General features: G+C 57.3%; 1 protein-coding gene across 1 annotated transcript in view; it reads right to left on the reverse strand.

Moving 5' to 3' along the window:
• Positions 1-927: 927 nt before the first annotated feature.
• The window catches only part of CARS1 (cysteinyl-tRNA synthetase 1), a 59,167-nt gene continuing 43,917 nt past the window's right edge, over positions 928-16,177 (reverse strand). Inside the window, exons 18-22 of the mRNA XM_004460350.3 lie at positions 10,798-10,878; positions 9,572-9,639; positions 1,988-2,047; positions 1,480-1,563; positions 928-1,204 (exon numbers count right to left, since the gene is read on the reverse strand). Coding sequence (XP_004460407.1) covers positions 1,070-1,204; positions 1,480-1,563; positions 1,988-2,047; positions 9,572-9,639; positions 10,798-10,878 — 428 coding nt within the window. The 3' untranslated portion in view covers positions 928-1,069. The remainder of the gene's footprint in view (positions 1,205-1,479; positions 1,564-1,987; positions 2,048-9,571; positions 9,640-10,797; positions 10,879-16,177) is intronic.

The following is a 16,177-nucleotide window of genomic DNA, read 5'->3' on the forward strand; positions in this document are numbered from 1 at the left end:
GGGAAAAGCGGGAGAGAAGAGGGAAGGAAGAGGTGCTGGGCAGTGGGCACTCAGTGGGGGTTGGGGGAGCCCACAGCTGGCCGAGGGCGAGACTGTGGGGCAGGAACTGGCCGAGGGTCACCTGACAGCTGCTCTGCAGGGGGGTGCCGCTCTCTGAGTGACCCCTGCAGCTGGCAAAGCCACAGAGGGCTTGAAGCCAGAGGCCGGGGCTGGGCCCTGCCGGGCGCCTGGGCCTCCCGTGCACCCGTGTGCGGTGGCGGCACGTGCGTATCGCTGCGGGCTGCGCTGTCTTGTTGAGGAAAGTTTCCTACAGCTGGGCCGGCCGGGACGAAGTGTCAAGGCCCCTGGTCAGGTGCTGCCCGCTGCCCCGCCGGCACGTGGCGCCTCGCCTCTCCCACCCTGTTGGCCCAAACGCAGGCCTTTCTCCTTGTCCTCATGGTTCCCTCGTGGGGGCTCAGCCCCGGCAGGTGCACGGCAGTGAGCGACTCCTGCTGACGTCCCCCTTGGTGGCTATGGAGAGCCCAGCGGCTCGCCTGCGCGTGACTCTTAAGCTGAGTGAGCGCCCTGGCCCCAGGCCCAGGGGACGGCCAGCACCGAGGCTGCGGCGAGGCCCCTGCTGCACTGGGTCCTGCCGGCTGAGCCATCCGTCTGGCAGCTGCCGGGCGTGGCGCTGCTCTAGAACCTGCAGCTTATCTGTTACTTCCTCAGGCCAGCTGGGTAGCCTGCTGGGGCGCCGGGGGTGCTGCGAGCACGTGGCCACCCACCCACGCCCACACCTTCCCGTGGACCCGAGCACCAAGACTGACCGACGGCCATCAGCACGGAGAGGAGTCACTCGGCTCCGCTGCCCAAGCACCCAAACGGGGGCCTGCTGACCTGGCAGCACCTCCCGGGCGGGTGGCACGCACTGACGGCGCAGGGTCGCTGTTAGGTGGCCTCACGGTCAGACGGTTTATTGTGACGGTCTCAAACCCTCGAGCACACGAAGCTGTGCGAACAGAATTCTTAACTGGGGACACGCGGGCGGCACGGTGGGGTCCGCCCTGGCGGTGGGTCCGCGTCTCACGCCTCACTGCAGGCTGCCGTTCTGGGCCATCTGCAGGTACTCCTTGTGGAGCTTCTCCTGAGCTTCAAACAGCTTCCTCAGCTTCTTGGCTTGGCCCTTGCTGAGCTCGTTGCCGTCCGCGTCGTGTGTGGGCAGGCCCTGCAACCGCCGGAGCACAGGGCGGCCGTCAGCGCGGCGCGCGCCCTTGCTGTCTCCAACGGCTGCCCCCGCCCCGCCCCCGGCGCTGCGTGAGCTCAGCCCTGGCGAGGGCGCTGGGTGGCGGCCCTGCCGGGCGGGAGGCCAACATGCGTCTTGGGACACGCTGAACCGTGAAAGCCCAGGCCAGGTGGAGGCCAGGTGGAGACCCCGCTAGCTCAGGGCCCCCCAGGCCAGTGCGCGCCAACGCGGTTCCGGGGGAGGGAGCGAGCCCTTACGTTCTCATCGAACTTGGAGTACTTGTCGCTGTCGGACAGGAACATCTCGCAGGGCGGAACCTTCATCCTCGCCAGCCTGGCAGCCTGCGGACACGACATGGGGCTGCGGCCGAACTCAACAGCTTCCGCTCGCGCCGCCACCCCGACGTGCTCCAGGTCCAGGCCCTCAAAGCCCGAAAGCCCGGGGGGTCCGTGGGGACCGCGCAGAGGGAGTTGCAGGGAAGGGTAGCTCAGACGAAAGCAGAGCCCTCTCCCAGGCTCGGCACGGTCACCTCTGCCCCACGGAAGCCACGAGGGAGCGGGGCGCAGCAGAGCGTGGACCGGAGCCCCCGCCCGGCCTCCTGCCTCCGTGGGCACCGGGTGGGAGGCACCGTGAGCTGGGCGCGGGGCTGCTCTCGCGTGAGGGTCCGGCGAGCTGGGTGCCCCAGCAGAGCCCCGGCAGGCGCGGGGAGTGGGAGCCTGGCGTGCGGACGCCACAGCAGGCACCGCCCCGGCATGTGTGCGCTACCTCTTGGCCCTGCTTCCTCCTGGCGGCCTCCTCCTTCCTCCTCCTCTTCTCTTCTTCAACCTAGAAGAGCAGCACAGTGGCCGTGAGCCGGGCCTAGGGGCCTCGGGCCCGACGGGGAGGTGGGCAGGTGCATGGGCAGGCCCGGCCCGCCTCCTCCCATGGCCCGGCCTTGAGGCCTGAGCCTGAGCGGCCGCCCCCAGCACAACACCCCAGGGCGCGTGGGGACCCAGCCTGGCATTTGAGGGCTGGCGCGGGCGGCACGCTGAGCACGTCACTGACTGTCACTCGGGCGCGCGCCCCAGGGGACACTCCGTGCGCCTCTCTGGCCCAAACTGCCCCGGCTCCAGCGAGTGTGGCGGCCTCAGCCCACAGACCTGCTGGACACGTGGTAAGAGGTCAGGGACGGCTGCTCCCAACAGTGGCCAGGTGACAGGCCAGGCCTGGGGCCGCTGGGGAAGGGGCGGAGGCCCGAGCAGGAAGGGGAGGGCGCAGAGGCCAGCAGGCCCAGGTGGCGGGTGGCTCGTGAGCCAGGTCAGGACTGAGGGCCAATTCCACGGGGAAGGGGACCGTCAATGGCCAGGGCTGCAGAGGAAGCTGGGGGCCTGCGCCGGCTCGTGGGAGCGTCGGGGGGCAGGGGCGGCCTGGCCCGGGACAGCGGGGGCTGCTGGAGTGAGCTCTGCTTGGTTCCCATGGTGGGGCCGGCAAGGGGACGACTGCGGGCACAGAGGAGGGACCAGGGCCCCTGGGGACACCTGGCCTGAGCACGGGCAGACAGACGTGTCCTTCACGGACGAGAAGGTGGAGCAGATTTGGGGAGCTGAGAGTGACGTTTCAGGTGCTCAGGAGCCCAGCGGAGTGGGGGGGAGCTGGATCGCGGGGCCCGAGGGAACTGGGGGTCATGGGCAGACCGACGGCAGCAGAGCAGCCAGGTGACCAGATAAGGAACCTGGGGAGGGATGGGGAGGGGTGCCTCGTGCGGAGCTGGGAGGGGTTGGGAGGGCGAGCGGGGCCCAGGGAGGTTGTCTGGGAGCTGGAGACCTGGAGCTGGGGTGCTGGGAGGGGGCCGCGGCAAGGCTGAGGGACAAGAGGCCGAGGAGTTGCGCAGCAGGGGGCTGAGGGGGGGCGAGGAGGGGCCAGCCCCCCTCTTCGTAAAGACGAGCACTCGCACTGGCCGGAATGTTCCGGGGGAGAGTTGGACACAGCCAGGGTGCCGAGTGACCTATCAACTCGTGGCCTCGTGGCCTCAGCGGCCCAGCACCCGTCCTGCACCCACTTCACAGCCACGCCAGACCCTGGGGACAGGCAGCGGGCGGCCCCGGCATCGGCAGACAGCAGCCAGCCTGGGTGTTTCCTCGCAGCAGACTCTGCGGGATGAGATTCTGCTGCCTGGAAACACGGGCCTCCTTTGGGTAGCGGCCGAGCTCCTGCCAGCGCCTGTGGCCTGCACCCGTGGCCAGCACCCATGGCCAGCACCCCTCAGCCTGTCCCCCTCAGTCCGCACCTGCGGCCAGCGCCCGTGGCCAGCACCTCACAGCCTGCACCCCATGGTCAGCACCCACGGCCAGCGCCCCTCAGCCTGCACCTGTGGCCTGCACCCTTCAGCCTGCACCTGCGGCCAACGCCCCACAGCCAGGACCCCTTGGCTTGCACCCTGCAGCGGCACCTGTGGCCAGCGCCCCTTGGCCAGCACTCACAGCCAGCGCCCACCAGAGGAGCAAGCAGCTTCCCGGCCAGCCTGCCTGGGCACAGCAGGCCGCAGCATTATGCTCCTGAGCAATTTGGGGGCTGCAGGCGCTGGTGCCTGTTTCTTCGCACATGGCCTGAGTGGGCCCAGCTACCCCCTGCGCCTGGCAGCCACATCAGCCCCAGGTCACATCCGTGGTGGGCCCAAGCAGGCCCACATGCTGTGGCCTCAACAAGCCGCAGCCCCCCAGGACTCCCTGTCGGGCTCGGCAAGGGCCGCGCAGGCCGCGGTGATGACGGGGAAGAAAGGGGCAGGGGGCTGGGAGGGTCCGACCACGCAGCACAGCTCGGGCTGCCTGGCTTCCCCACGCCCTGCCGGGGACAAGTCTGCATGTGGCTCACACCCGACACTTTGTCCAGAACTCTCTCAAGCTCCAGCTTGTCATTCCTCTTGCCTGGTGGACAGGTGTGCCCAGGGAGTGGCACGCTCAGCACGTCCCCTCGCGTCCACGCGCAGGCAGGTCCCTCACGCCTGACACATCCCTCCCCTTCCCGGTCTCCTTCCAGAAAGCTGCCCCCACCCCGACCAGCTCACTCTCCACGCTGGCCACCCCCCTCCCCGTGGCAGCCCCGGTGGCCCCTTCCCAGGCTCCAGCATTCTGAGCCCCCGAGAACAGGAATTTCTAAGGGCATGAGCACGTAGCCAAGACCAGACACAGGCTCGGAGAAGACACGGAGGATCTGTGCCTGGCCACGGCTGAGCTTCTCGGCAGGGGGAGGAGCTCCAGCCAACGCAGAGCCAGTCTGCAGACTGTGAAAGGGACCTTTGGGTTGGCTGGCTCGTTTTGTTAGCTCCTGGCACTCGAGGAAATCGCGGTTATAGCATCAGCTGGAGACAAACCTAAGGAACAGACAGCTCTAAATCCTAGAGCTAACACATTAAAATATTAAAATGTGTAGCGTGCAACAAAAGAGCAAGAAATGATGGCCGATCCAAAGGAAGAAGATAAAACAGAAGCAATCACTGAAGAAGATCAGACCTTGGACATACCAAAGACTTTCAAAAGATGGTCTCAAAGCACAAAGGAAAACACAAAGACGGATATAAAGAAAACAATACTGAACCAAATGTGAGTTTCAGCAATGAGATAGAAATTACAAAAATGAACCAAAAAAAAAAAAAAAAGAACTAAACACAAGTATGAAAGTTGAAGACCACAATAACAGAAAAAAATATTCCCCCAAGTGTTTGACAGTGGACTGCAGCTGGCAGAAGAATGAATCAGTGTATTCGAAGACAAGACAATTGAATGATGCAGGCAGAGGCACAGAAAGAAAGAAGAAAGAACAGTGAACAGGTCTTGCGATGCCTGTGGGATGCTGCCAAACGTACCCAGACACACATGTGGGTCCCAGAGGGTGGAGAAACAGAGAAAGGGTCAGAAGGAATATTCGAAAAATAATGAAAAACTTCCCAAATGTAAAAAAAGACACGAATATGCGTGTTCAAGGATCCCAAAGACCCCAAAGCAGGATAAACTGAGAGAGACCCATGTCACACACAGGCAAACCGCCAACCACCAAAGACAAGGAGAGAATGCTGACAGGTGCAAAGGAAAGCCACGTGGCGGTACAAGGGAGCCCCAGCAAGAATAAACGCCAAATTCTCATCAGGACCAGTGGATGAGGCAGGGGAGTGAAATGTGCAAAGTGCTGAAAGAAAATAACTGCCAGGCAAGAAGTTTATGTCCAGGGACACTTTAAAAATGAGGAGAGATGAAGACGTTCCCAGGGGAAAGCTCAGGGAGGTTGTCGCCACCTGACCTGCCCTGCGAGCAATGCTAGGGAAGGGAAGGACACGAGGCAGTGGACAGCAGCAGCATAAAGAAGTACCCCCGAGAAAGGGAGCCACAGCCGTCATTACAAACTCCAGGACCGCTGCCCTGTACTTTTGGTATGTGACTATACTTTTTAGGTTTGTATTATCACTATTATCATTTTTACTAGAGAAGTCGTGAGTTTATAGGACAATCAGGCATAAAATTTGGGATTTCCACATGTCACACTGTGGTATTATTGTTGCATTGGCGTGGTAATATTGTTACAACTGATGAAAGCACATTTTTATAATTGCATTGTTAACTATTGTCCATGGTTTAACTTAGGATTCACTGTTTGTGTTGTGTAGTTCCATGGGTTTTTATTGCTAATTTTTTAGTACCAGATATACTACAGAACATTTCCCCTTTTAACCACACTGATACATATTTCAGTGCTGTTAATGACACTCGGTCGTGGTGCTGCCATCACCACCACCCATTACCAACACATTTCCACCGTTCCAAATAGACACTCCCCATTTTAAGCCTTAATTCCCTATTCCCTCTCCCCACCATGTCCCCTGGAAACCTAATTCTAGATGCAGTGCTAACAAATCAAACGCAACAGTATACTTAAAGAATTATACGCCATGGTCAAGCAGGATTTATCGCAGGCTTGCAAGGGTAAATTCAATAGAAGAAAATCAATTAATGTAATACCCAACATTAATAGACTGAAGGGGAAAAAACCCACATGATCGTCTCAATTGACAAAGGCATTTGACAAAAGCCTTGCTTGACCAAAACCCCAAGGAAGAGGAAGAGAAGGAAACGTCCTCCACCTGATAAGGATAAAATCACCCTAACATCCTAATCAAGAGTGAAAGATTGACAGCTTTCCTCTAAGATCTGGAACAAGACAAGAATGCCCACTGTCACCGCTGATAGTCAACATTGCACAGGAAGTCCTAGCAAGTAGACAGCAAAGTTTAGAATATTCAGGGAAGGGAGAGAGAGATAAAAGTCAGCCAAATTGAAAGGGAAGAAGTATAACTTGCCTTACTTGGTTTTCTGTTGTTTTTTTTTTTCCTCTTATACTTCTATTTATTTACTATTTGTTGATAACAAGCTCTGATACACAGAAAATGTTGAAAAATCACAACAAAGCTACTAGTGCAAATAAACAATTCAGCAAAGTTGCAGGATATGTGATCAACACAGAAAAAATTCTATACACTAGTAATAAGCAATCTGAAGAGGAAATCAAGAAACAAACTCCATTTATAACAGCAACTAAAAGAATCAAATATCTAGGAATAAATTTAACCAAGGACGTAAAGGAGTCATACACAGGAAACCACAAGACATTGCTAAAAGAAAGTAAAGAAGAACTAAATAAGCGGAAGGCCATTTCCATGTTCTTGGATTGGAAAACTAAATAGTGTTAAGATGTCAATTCTACCCAAAGCTGTTTATAGACTCAATGCAATCCCAGTCAATTGTCCAAGAGTCTTTTTCTGCAGAAAAGGAAAAACCAATCATCAAGTTTATATAGAAGGTTAAGGCATCCAGAATAAAAAATGTATGTTGAAAAAGAATGAAGTTGGAAGACTCACATCCAGATTTTAAAACATATTACAAAGCTACAGTAACCAAAACAGAATAGTACTGGTACAAAGACAGACAGACCATGAAATCGCATTGAAAATTTTAAAATCACCCTTCACATCTATGGTCAACTGACTTTTGACAAGAGGGCTAAGTCCACTCAATGGGGACAGAGCAGTCTCTTCAACAAATGGTGCTGGGAAAACTGGATTCCATATGCAAATGGATGAAGGCGAACCTCTACTCGTACCCTGTATAAAAATAAACTCAGGTGGGCCAGAGGCCCAAATATACCAACGCAAGCAAGCAAGCAAGCAAGCGATAGAGGAAAGCTCCCAGGAGCAAACATCAGGAAGCGCCTTCAGGGCCTGGGGGAGAGAACGGTCTCTTAGCTTCACACCAAAGCGGGAGAAACAAACAAAAGCAAAGAGACTTCATCCAAATTTACAACTTTTGTGCCTCAAAGGACTTTATCAACAAATTGAAAACACAGAATGGGAGAAAATATTTGGAAACCATGTATTTCATAAACGTTAAATATCCAGAATAAACAAAGAACTGCCACGACTCAATCACAAAAAGACAACCCAATTCAAAACTGGGCAAGGCCCTGAGTGGATTTCTCCCGAGGGTCATGCCAGCGGCCAGTGCGCACATGAAAGACGCTCACAGACATCAGCCATCAGGGAAAGGCAACTCCTGTCCACAGTGACGCACCGTTTCACACCCACTAGAGTGGATACTTGAAAAAGCGGAAACTGACGAGTGCTGGGACAGTGTGGGAACGGGACCCCCGGCCCAGTGCTGGGAGGAACGTAAAATGCTGCAGCCAGTGGAGACAGTTTGGGGTTCCTCAGAAAGCTAAACAAAGAATTACCATATGGGAAGCGGATGTGGCTCAAGCAGTTGGGCGCCCGCCTACCACATGGGAGGTCCCAGGTTCGGTTCCCGGTGCCTCCTAGAGAAGACAAGCAAGACAGTGAGCTGGCATGACGGGCTGGTGCAGTGAGCTGACACAAGATGACTCAACAAAGAGACACAAAGAGGAAACCCAAGGTGAGACACAACAGAGCAGGGAGCGGAGGGAGGCGGCTCAAGCGATTGGGCGCCTCCCTCCCACAGGGTGGTCCCAGGTTTGGGTCTTGGTGCCTCCTAAAGAGAAGATGAACAGACACAGAGAGCACACACCAAATGGACACAACAACAGAGAGCACAAACTAAATGGGGAGGAGAAATAAATAAAGAAAATATACCTTAAAAAAAAAAAGAATTACCAGCAGTTCCACTCCTAGGTATATACCCAAAAAAATACTCAGATACTTGCACAGCAGCAGCATCCACAAATGCCCAAAGGCAGAAGCAACCCAACTGCCCACCAATGGAAGAATGGATTGAAAAAGGCGGCCTGGGAGCATATGTGGCTCAAGTGGCTGAGCGCCTGCCTCCCACACAGGAGGTCCCAGGTTTGGTTCCTGGTGCCTCCTGGAAAAACAAAAACAAACAACAAGCAAAACACACAAGAAAACCAACTCAGGGAAGCCCAGGGCTCAGTGGCTGAGCGCTGGCTTCCCACACACAAGTCCCGGGTTCAATCCCTAGCCCCGGTACCTCAAAAAAAAAAAAAAAATGTGGTCGATCCCTATGGTGGGAAGTTGTTCATCTGTAGACAGAAGGGAATGAAGCTCTGATACGGGCGACAACACGGGTGACCTTGAAGAGAGCATGCTGAGTGAAGCAAGCCAGACACCAAGGACAGATAGTGTGTGATCCTACCCATTCAGAATAATTAAAATATGCAAATCCAGAGTTGAAATTTGAGGGCCGGGGGTAGGGAAAGGGGAGTTAGTGCTTAATGGGTAGAGTTTCTACTGGGCTGATGGGGAAGCCTGGGTGGGGAGCCGCAGCACGACGGCATGACTGTAATTCACACCGCTGAGCCGCGTGGCTAAGGTGACTCGGGCTGTGTGTGTCACCAGGACAGGCCTGTGCCACTGACAGTGAACTCCAGTGTCAGCGGCAGAGCACGGTTAGGAAGGCAAGTCGGAGGAGGCTGCCTCCTCGACGGTAAAGGCGCCACACTAAGGCCGAGAGTTAGCAGGGCGGGTGTACTGGAACGTGCGCTTCCCGCGGGATTTTCCCGTGGCCCTACACCTGTTCTAAAACAGACAAAGCACAAGGAAAGAGCAAGAAAGAGTAAGACCAGGAGCTCTCAGCGGCACGGTTCACTCAAAGGGCTGATTTTTCACCCAGACCAGGGCCAGTTTTTAAAAGGAGATCCTTCCATTAAAGATATATTGGGGTTTTTCTTGGTGTTGTTAACCAAATTTCCAAGTGGTTACCAAGCCACCTATTTTTTTATACCTTAATTTCCCTTTCTGACATTTATGAATACCGGGATTTTCAATCCAGGCACAGGCGCTCATCTTACACGAGTGGGCCCCAGAACCGGTGGGCGCCCTCCCCGCCCACTCACCTGCTTCCTCTCTTCCCTCTCCTTCAACAAGGTGTCTCTGTCCACCAGCTTGACCACGGTCGGAAGTCCTGGAAAACGAGTGGTTTGTTGGATGGGGCGGGGGCTGCCGGGGTCCTCCCCCACCCTGCCCAGACCGCCTGCCGGGGCCCCAGCTGCACCCCCCTAACCAAAGCTGACCCAGGGCCCGGGGCGCAGGGACCACGGTCTGGGGCGCTTTGGCAGATACCAGCGGTGAACATCGGGGTCCCTCCTTCCTCCTGGGCACAGGCCAGCCTGCCAGGGGCCAGCGGCAGGCCTCTGAACTACGCTGCACCAGGGGCGTTTCAAAATCAGGAAAGAAGACCCAGCCCTTGGCAACATAAAACCCAGAAGCCGTAAGGAAGCCTTATCACTTGAGTGTTTAAAAATCAGTGGGAAACGGACTTGGCCCAGTGGTTAGGGCGCCCGTCTACCACACGGGAGGTCCGCGGTTCAAACCCCGGGCCTCCTTGACCCGTGTGGAGCTGGCCCATGCGCAGTGCTGATGCGCACAAGGAGTGCCCTGCCACGCAGGGGAGTCCCCGTGTAGGGAGCCCCACATGCAAGGAGTGCGCCCCGTAAGGAGAGCCGCCCAGCACAAAAGAAAGCACAGCCTGCCCAGGAATGGCACTGCACACATGGAGAGCTGACGCAGCAAGATGACGCAGCAAAGAGAGACACAGATTTCTATGCCGCTGACAACAACAGAAGCGGACCAAGACACAGCGAACAGACAACCGGGGTGGGGGGGGAAGGGGAGAGTTATAAATAAATAAAATAAATCTTTAAAAAAATAAAAATAAAAAGCAATGATTCTCTGTGCGCTCTGTGCAGAAAAAACAAACCAAAAGCCCACCGAGCCGGCAGACGAGCTGCGAGCCCCCACAATGGCTGACGCAGGCGTGTCCTCTCCGGCGGTGCCGGCCAACAGCACCCGGGGCTGGGCCGGCCGGTGGCAGAGCGGGCAGGAAAGCCTCCCAAACGGGAACCGGCGCTGGCGGCCGTTCGTCGTGAGGTGACGGGGTGGGCAACGTGCCAGCCGGGTGGCCAGCACAGGGCTCTGGGGCCCCAGGACTATGCCTGAGCGCGAGCGCCCCCGCCCTCGTCGTCGCTATCAGCGTAGGACGCCGGCCCCGGCCCTGCCCCCCCGGGGCCCTCCGCGGCGCTGCCCGCGCCCCCACACCCCCCACCCCGGCGGCGCGGCCCACCTTCGTGATCCTCCAGCCGCACCCCGAGCTCGGGCAGGACGTCATCGCGCAGGGCGTCGCTGAGCTGCAGGATCTCGGGCACTGCGAGGACAAAACCACAGGGCATGCCACAGGCCCATGGCCGGCCAGCGTGGGACGTGGGGGAGGCGGCGATGGCGGCCTGGGAAGCCGGCCCTTCCGGTGGGGTCGGCAGGGCAGGCCCCTCAGCTCAGGCCTGGACGCTGCGCGGGAATGAGGCCAGTTCCCAGCACGGCATGCAGAGTACCCCAACCCCAGGCCTCGGTGGCGGGGAGGCGGGGCCAGCACCCCTCCAGCCACTGCCCAGGGTCCCTCCACACCCCGCCTGGCACAGGCCCCTCCACCCTGCCCAGCATCCCTCCAGCCCACCCGGGGCCCCTCACAGCCCTGCTATGCCAGGCCCACTGGCTCTGGCAGCACCATCACCCTGGGGGCCCCGGCCGGGCAGGCCCCCCATTCTACAGCCAGAAAGGGGCAGGGGAGTCAGGCCGGCCTCTGTGGGGTGAGAGCACCTCAGGGGCTCAAAAGCAGCCAGCGACCAGGACCCCTCAAAGCTTCGGAGGTGTGGGGGGGCGTGGGCTGGGGGCATACACGCCCTCCTGGCCAGGCCTGGCTCCCGGCTGGGCCAGAGGAAGGGGAAGCTACAAACAGCATCAAATGGTACACGTGGAAGTGCTCAGAGGGACACTTCCATGGGCAGTTGTTACCACAATAAAAACTTTAAACAGACACAGAGGGGAAGCAGATGTGGCTCAGGCGGCTGGGCTCCCGCCTACCACACGGGAGGTCCCGGGTTCTGTTTCTGGTGCTCAAGCAAGACAGCGAGCTGCTGAACGGGCTGGCGCAGTGAGCTGATGCCACAAGATGACACAACCGAGAGACACAGCGAGGAAACTCGAGGGACACGACAAACGAGCAGAGGTGGCTCGAGAGATTAAGTGCCTCCCTCCCACATGTGAGGCCCGGGTTCAGCTCCCAGTGCCTCCTAAAAAAAAAAGCAGACAGCAAGTGCAAACAACAAGGGGCGAAGAAATAAATAAACGGAGATAAATAAATCTTTGAAAAAAAAGAGAAAGAAACGAGGACGCTATGGGGAGGAGCCGCACACCTGCCCCGGCGGCTGGTTCGGCCAACAGGGCGGGTGGGCTGGGTGGCTGGGGGTGGCCTTCGAACTGAACTTTTGCCGGAGGCAAAAGGGCCAACGTCCTCGCTCCCCCCACCGGCCCAAGGGATGGGGCGCCCGAGCACCCTGGTTGAGGCAGGCTGAGGTGGGGGAAGGCACGGGGGGCTCCCGGGGCAGAGGACGGGCTCCCCCACCCCCCGGACGCGTGGTGCCCCCGGAACGCAGGGCTGGCGGGCTCGCCGCGCAACGGTTCTGGCCCCCCGCGGCAGCTCGCCCCTTTCCAGCAGTTCTAGCTGGGGGAGAATCCCCGTGGCGGGGAGGAGCCGGGCTCGCCCCTGCGTGTCTGCTGCCGCCCGTGGGACCGGTCAGGGCTCGAGGGACAGGACCCTCTCGGGGAGCATGGCCGCCTGCTCGCTGGGCCAGCGTCCTGCCCCGGTTGGGGACTCCGCTTAGAAACTAGAGCCCCAGAGCGTGTTTCGCTCCCAAGCCGGACACCCCGGGCCAGCCCCTATCCCGGCGGTCCCCAGGCCGCTCTGACCGAGCCCTGAGCTGTGCCACGAGGGGATCTGGCGGGGAGGACGTCGTGGGCCGCCGTGTTGGAGGGCACAGCCCGGAAGGCTTCACGACCCCAGCTGTGGACGCGCTCTACGCTGGAGCGACGAGGGTCGCGCATGGGCCCCCGGCTACTCTGGGTCTGTCACCCGTCCAGCACCGGTCTCCCTCGGCAGCACTGGCCACACCACATGGAACGGCGCCACGCACGACCACGGCCCAGACCGCCACCGCCGCGGGCTCCATAGGACTGGCAGCCGCCTTCACGTCTCGGGACCCGAGTGCCTGCCTGGCCTGGGCAGACCCCCTCCCCGGCGTCACGGAAGCGGCGCTCCACCCTCCCGGCAGCAGATGCAGCGGGTGCAGCGGCCGCGCTTACGTGAGGCCCTCCCGCGGGGCCAAGTGGGGGAAGCAGCTTCCTCACCACGACGGCGTCCGGCCAGGGGAAGGGCCCCAGGACCTGGGCCGGGAGGGGCTGCCTGCCCCGGGGGCTCCCCAAGGCCCACTGGCACACGAGGCTCTGGCGGCACCTCGTTCCAGAAGGGCTTCAGAAGGGAGGGGTGTGCTGGCACCTGCCAGCGAGCGCGGCCCGGAGGCCTTCGCAGACGCCCGTGAGCCTGTTTCCCCTCGCGCCACATGCACCTGCATTTCCACTGGACGGTGGGCACCTGCGCCCAGCCCCGGCCGCTGCGCCCAGCCCCTTCTGGTCCCGTGCAGCTCAGCCCCGCACCTTCCCGGGCGTGGCGCCCAGGCGCCCAGCTCCTCACGCACCCGAGGTTCTCCCCTGGCCTCCCGCCTCCTGCTCGCAGCCCCTTCCAAGCCCAGGAGGCCGCAGGTGCGCCTCAGGTGTAACTTCCCAGGTGTAACTGACCCCTGACCGCTGCCCCCTCGCGGCTCCCACACAAGCTGGTACAGGTCTCTCCCTGGGCCTTCTGCCTGCTCCCCGATGAGGGCGCCCAGCCCGGCTGGTGGGGGTCTGCTGTCTGGGGCCCCCTCTCTGATGTGCCTCCTGGTGCCAAGCAGCCTCTCTGCAGCATCGGGGCTGGGTGAGGGCCAACAAGACTTCTCAGCGCCAGGGGAAGGCACCACGGGTGCTTGAAGGTGGTGGCAGCATCTGGGGCCAGACTTGGGGGTCTACCAATGACCCAGTGGGACACCCCCCCCCCAAACAGGTCCCCTCGCTTCTTGGTTGCACTTGAATTCTGTGGAATCACGAGGACTCAATGAGGAAACACTGGGACGCAGCTGGAGCAGGGCCCGGCACGTTCTACACCCCAGGAGAGGTGACAGCAGCTGTCACCAGTCACCCATTTGGAACTGTGCAGAGCAAGAAGCAAACTGACCGCCTGCTGCTGCTCATTGCTGTGTCCGACAACTTTAAAAAGCAGACCGGCCTAAGGGTCCAGAGGACCGAGAAGGTGGCCTGAGGGCTCTGGGGTCCTGCGCCCTCTGTGAACCGCCGGCAAAAGCTGGCAGAGCCAACTCCTCAAAACTCCAGGACACAGCAAAGGATGGGGGCCAATCAAGAAGAAGTACCTTTACCAACGGTCAGAGAGGCTCTCGGGGTGCTCACTGGACGCCCCCCACCCCTCCCTGGTGCAGCTGGAGCAGCGTGCACATTCGGGGCTGCCGGCGGGTGGCGGCCTGAAGGACGGAAGCAGGAGACGCATCTCAGGCTGGCCATCTCAGTACCTGCCCTGCAGATGCCCAAAGAAGTGTAAGGAACAAGCCCAAGTGGCCTGGGACAAAGAGTTATTTGCTTTGAGACAGACAGCGGAGCACCCTGGAAGGGAGTTAGGTCTGCTCGTAGGGAGCATGTCAGCAGGGAAATGCCTAAGGCCGCCTGCAGGCACAAGCCAAGGACGCGACAGGGGCTCGGAAAAGATGGAGAGCGCCCTGCCTTCATTCACCCTGACTGGAGGGCTAAACGCAGAGACCACCACTAACGGGGAGCTGATGTACAAAGACAGTGAAAGGTGTTTTTGGTAGTTCCTGGCACTCAAGAAAATCTCTGTCATATCTCTAGCTGGATACAAACTTAAGGAACAGACAGCTCAGGGACTAAATTCTAGAGTTTACGGATTAAAATACCAAAATGCACAATGTGCAACAAAAGATTGTAAGACAAATGAAGAAACAGGAAATGATGGCCAATCCACAGGAACAAGATAAAAATCCAAAAACCTTCAACGAAGAAGACCAAACTTTAGACATACTGAACAAAGACTTTTAAAGAAAGGCTGTCACTATGCTCAAGGAGATAAAAGAAAACACAGAATAAAACCTAAAAGATGTTAAGGAAATGATGAGCAAACAATATGAATATCTCAATAAAGAAGTAGAAAATTTAAAAAGGAACCAAACGGAAATAGTAGAGTTGAAGACCACATTAACTAGAAGAAGAAACTTCCTAGCAGGCTTCAGCAACAGATTAAGGCCGGCAGAACAATCAGTGAACTAAAAGAAAGATAACTGAAAGATTCAGTGTGAGGAGCAGAGAAAAAATGAAAAAACAAACAGAAAACCTGATCAGAGCCTAAGAGACCTGTGGGACACCATCAAATGACCAGCACACACAGTGTGAGAGCCCCAGAATGAGAAAAGGCAGGAGGAATATTCAAAGAAATAACAGCAGAAGACTTCCCAAATTTAACGAGACATGAATATGCACATTCAAGAAGCCCAGCGAACCCCAACAAGGTAGACTCAGAGAGAACCACACCCAGACATCAGTCAAACCATCCACTGCCAAGAGCGAGGGGAGGGTTCTGAAAGCTGAAAGAGAAACATGACAAGTTACGTACAAAGGAGTCCTGGCAAGATTATGGACTGATTTCTCATCAGAAACTATGGGGGCAAAGGCGGCAGTGGGATGAAATACTTAAAGTGCTGAAAGAAAACAGCTGCCTGCCAAGAATTTTATATTGGGTGAGAATGTCTTTTAAAAATGAGGGCAAGGGAATGGGGGTAGCTCAGTGGTTTGAGTGCCTGCTTCCCATGTACGAGGTCCTGGGTACATGGTCCTCGGGTACCTCCTAAAAGTAAAAAATAAAAAAATGAGGGAGAGATTAAGGCATTCCCAGATAAGCAAAAGACCAAAGATTGAGGTGTTCATCGTCACTAGACTGCCCTACAAGCAATGCTAACGTGAGTTCTACAGACGGAAAGAGATGGAAACAGACCGTGGACCAAAGGAGCATGGAAAGAACACCTCCAGTAAAGGGAGCACGAGGGTGACTGCAAGTGCCAGTGCTGCTGCACTGTAATTACAAAAAGGTGGGGGGCTGGAGGGGTACAGAAAGTGTATGTGCATGCTGTTGAAGTTCAGGTGGTATCAAATCAAACGTGACTGTTATAGATTTGGGGTGTTAGATTTAAGTGCCATGGTAAGCACTAAGAAAATATCTGAAAAACACATAAAGAGAGAAATAAGAAGGGACTCGATATGGTGCACTACAGAAAACTAAATAAATATGGAAGCAGGCATTAATGGAAGAATTGAGGGACAAAAAAGTGTGTAAGACGTACAAAGACAATAGCAAAACGACAGAAGAAAATCCTCCATTATCAGTGGTTACTTTAAATGTAAATTAATTAAATTCTCCGTTCAAAAGGCAGGGATTAGTAAAATGGATTAAAAAAATATGATCCATCTAATGCTGTTTGCAAGAGACTCACCTTAAATTC

This window comes from Dasypus novemcinctus, chromosome 10 (genome assembly GCF_030445035.2).
Source record: "Dasypus novemcinctus isolate mDasNov1 chromosome 10, mDasNov1.1.hap2, whole genome shotgun sequence".
Classification (NCBI taxonomy): Eukaryota; Metazoa; Chordata; class Mammalia; order Cingulata; family Dasypodidae; genus Dasypus; species Dasypus novemcinctus.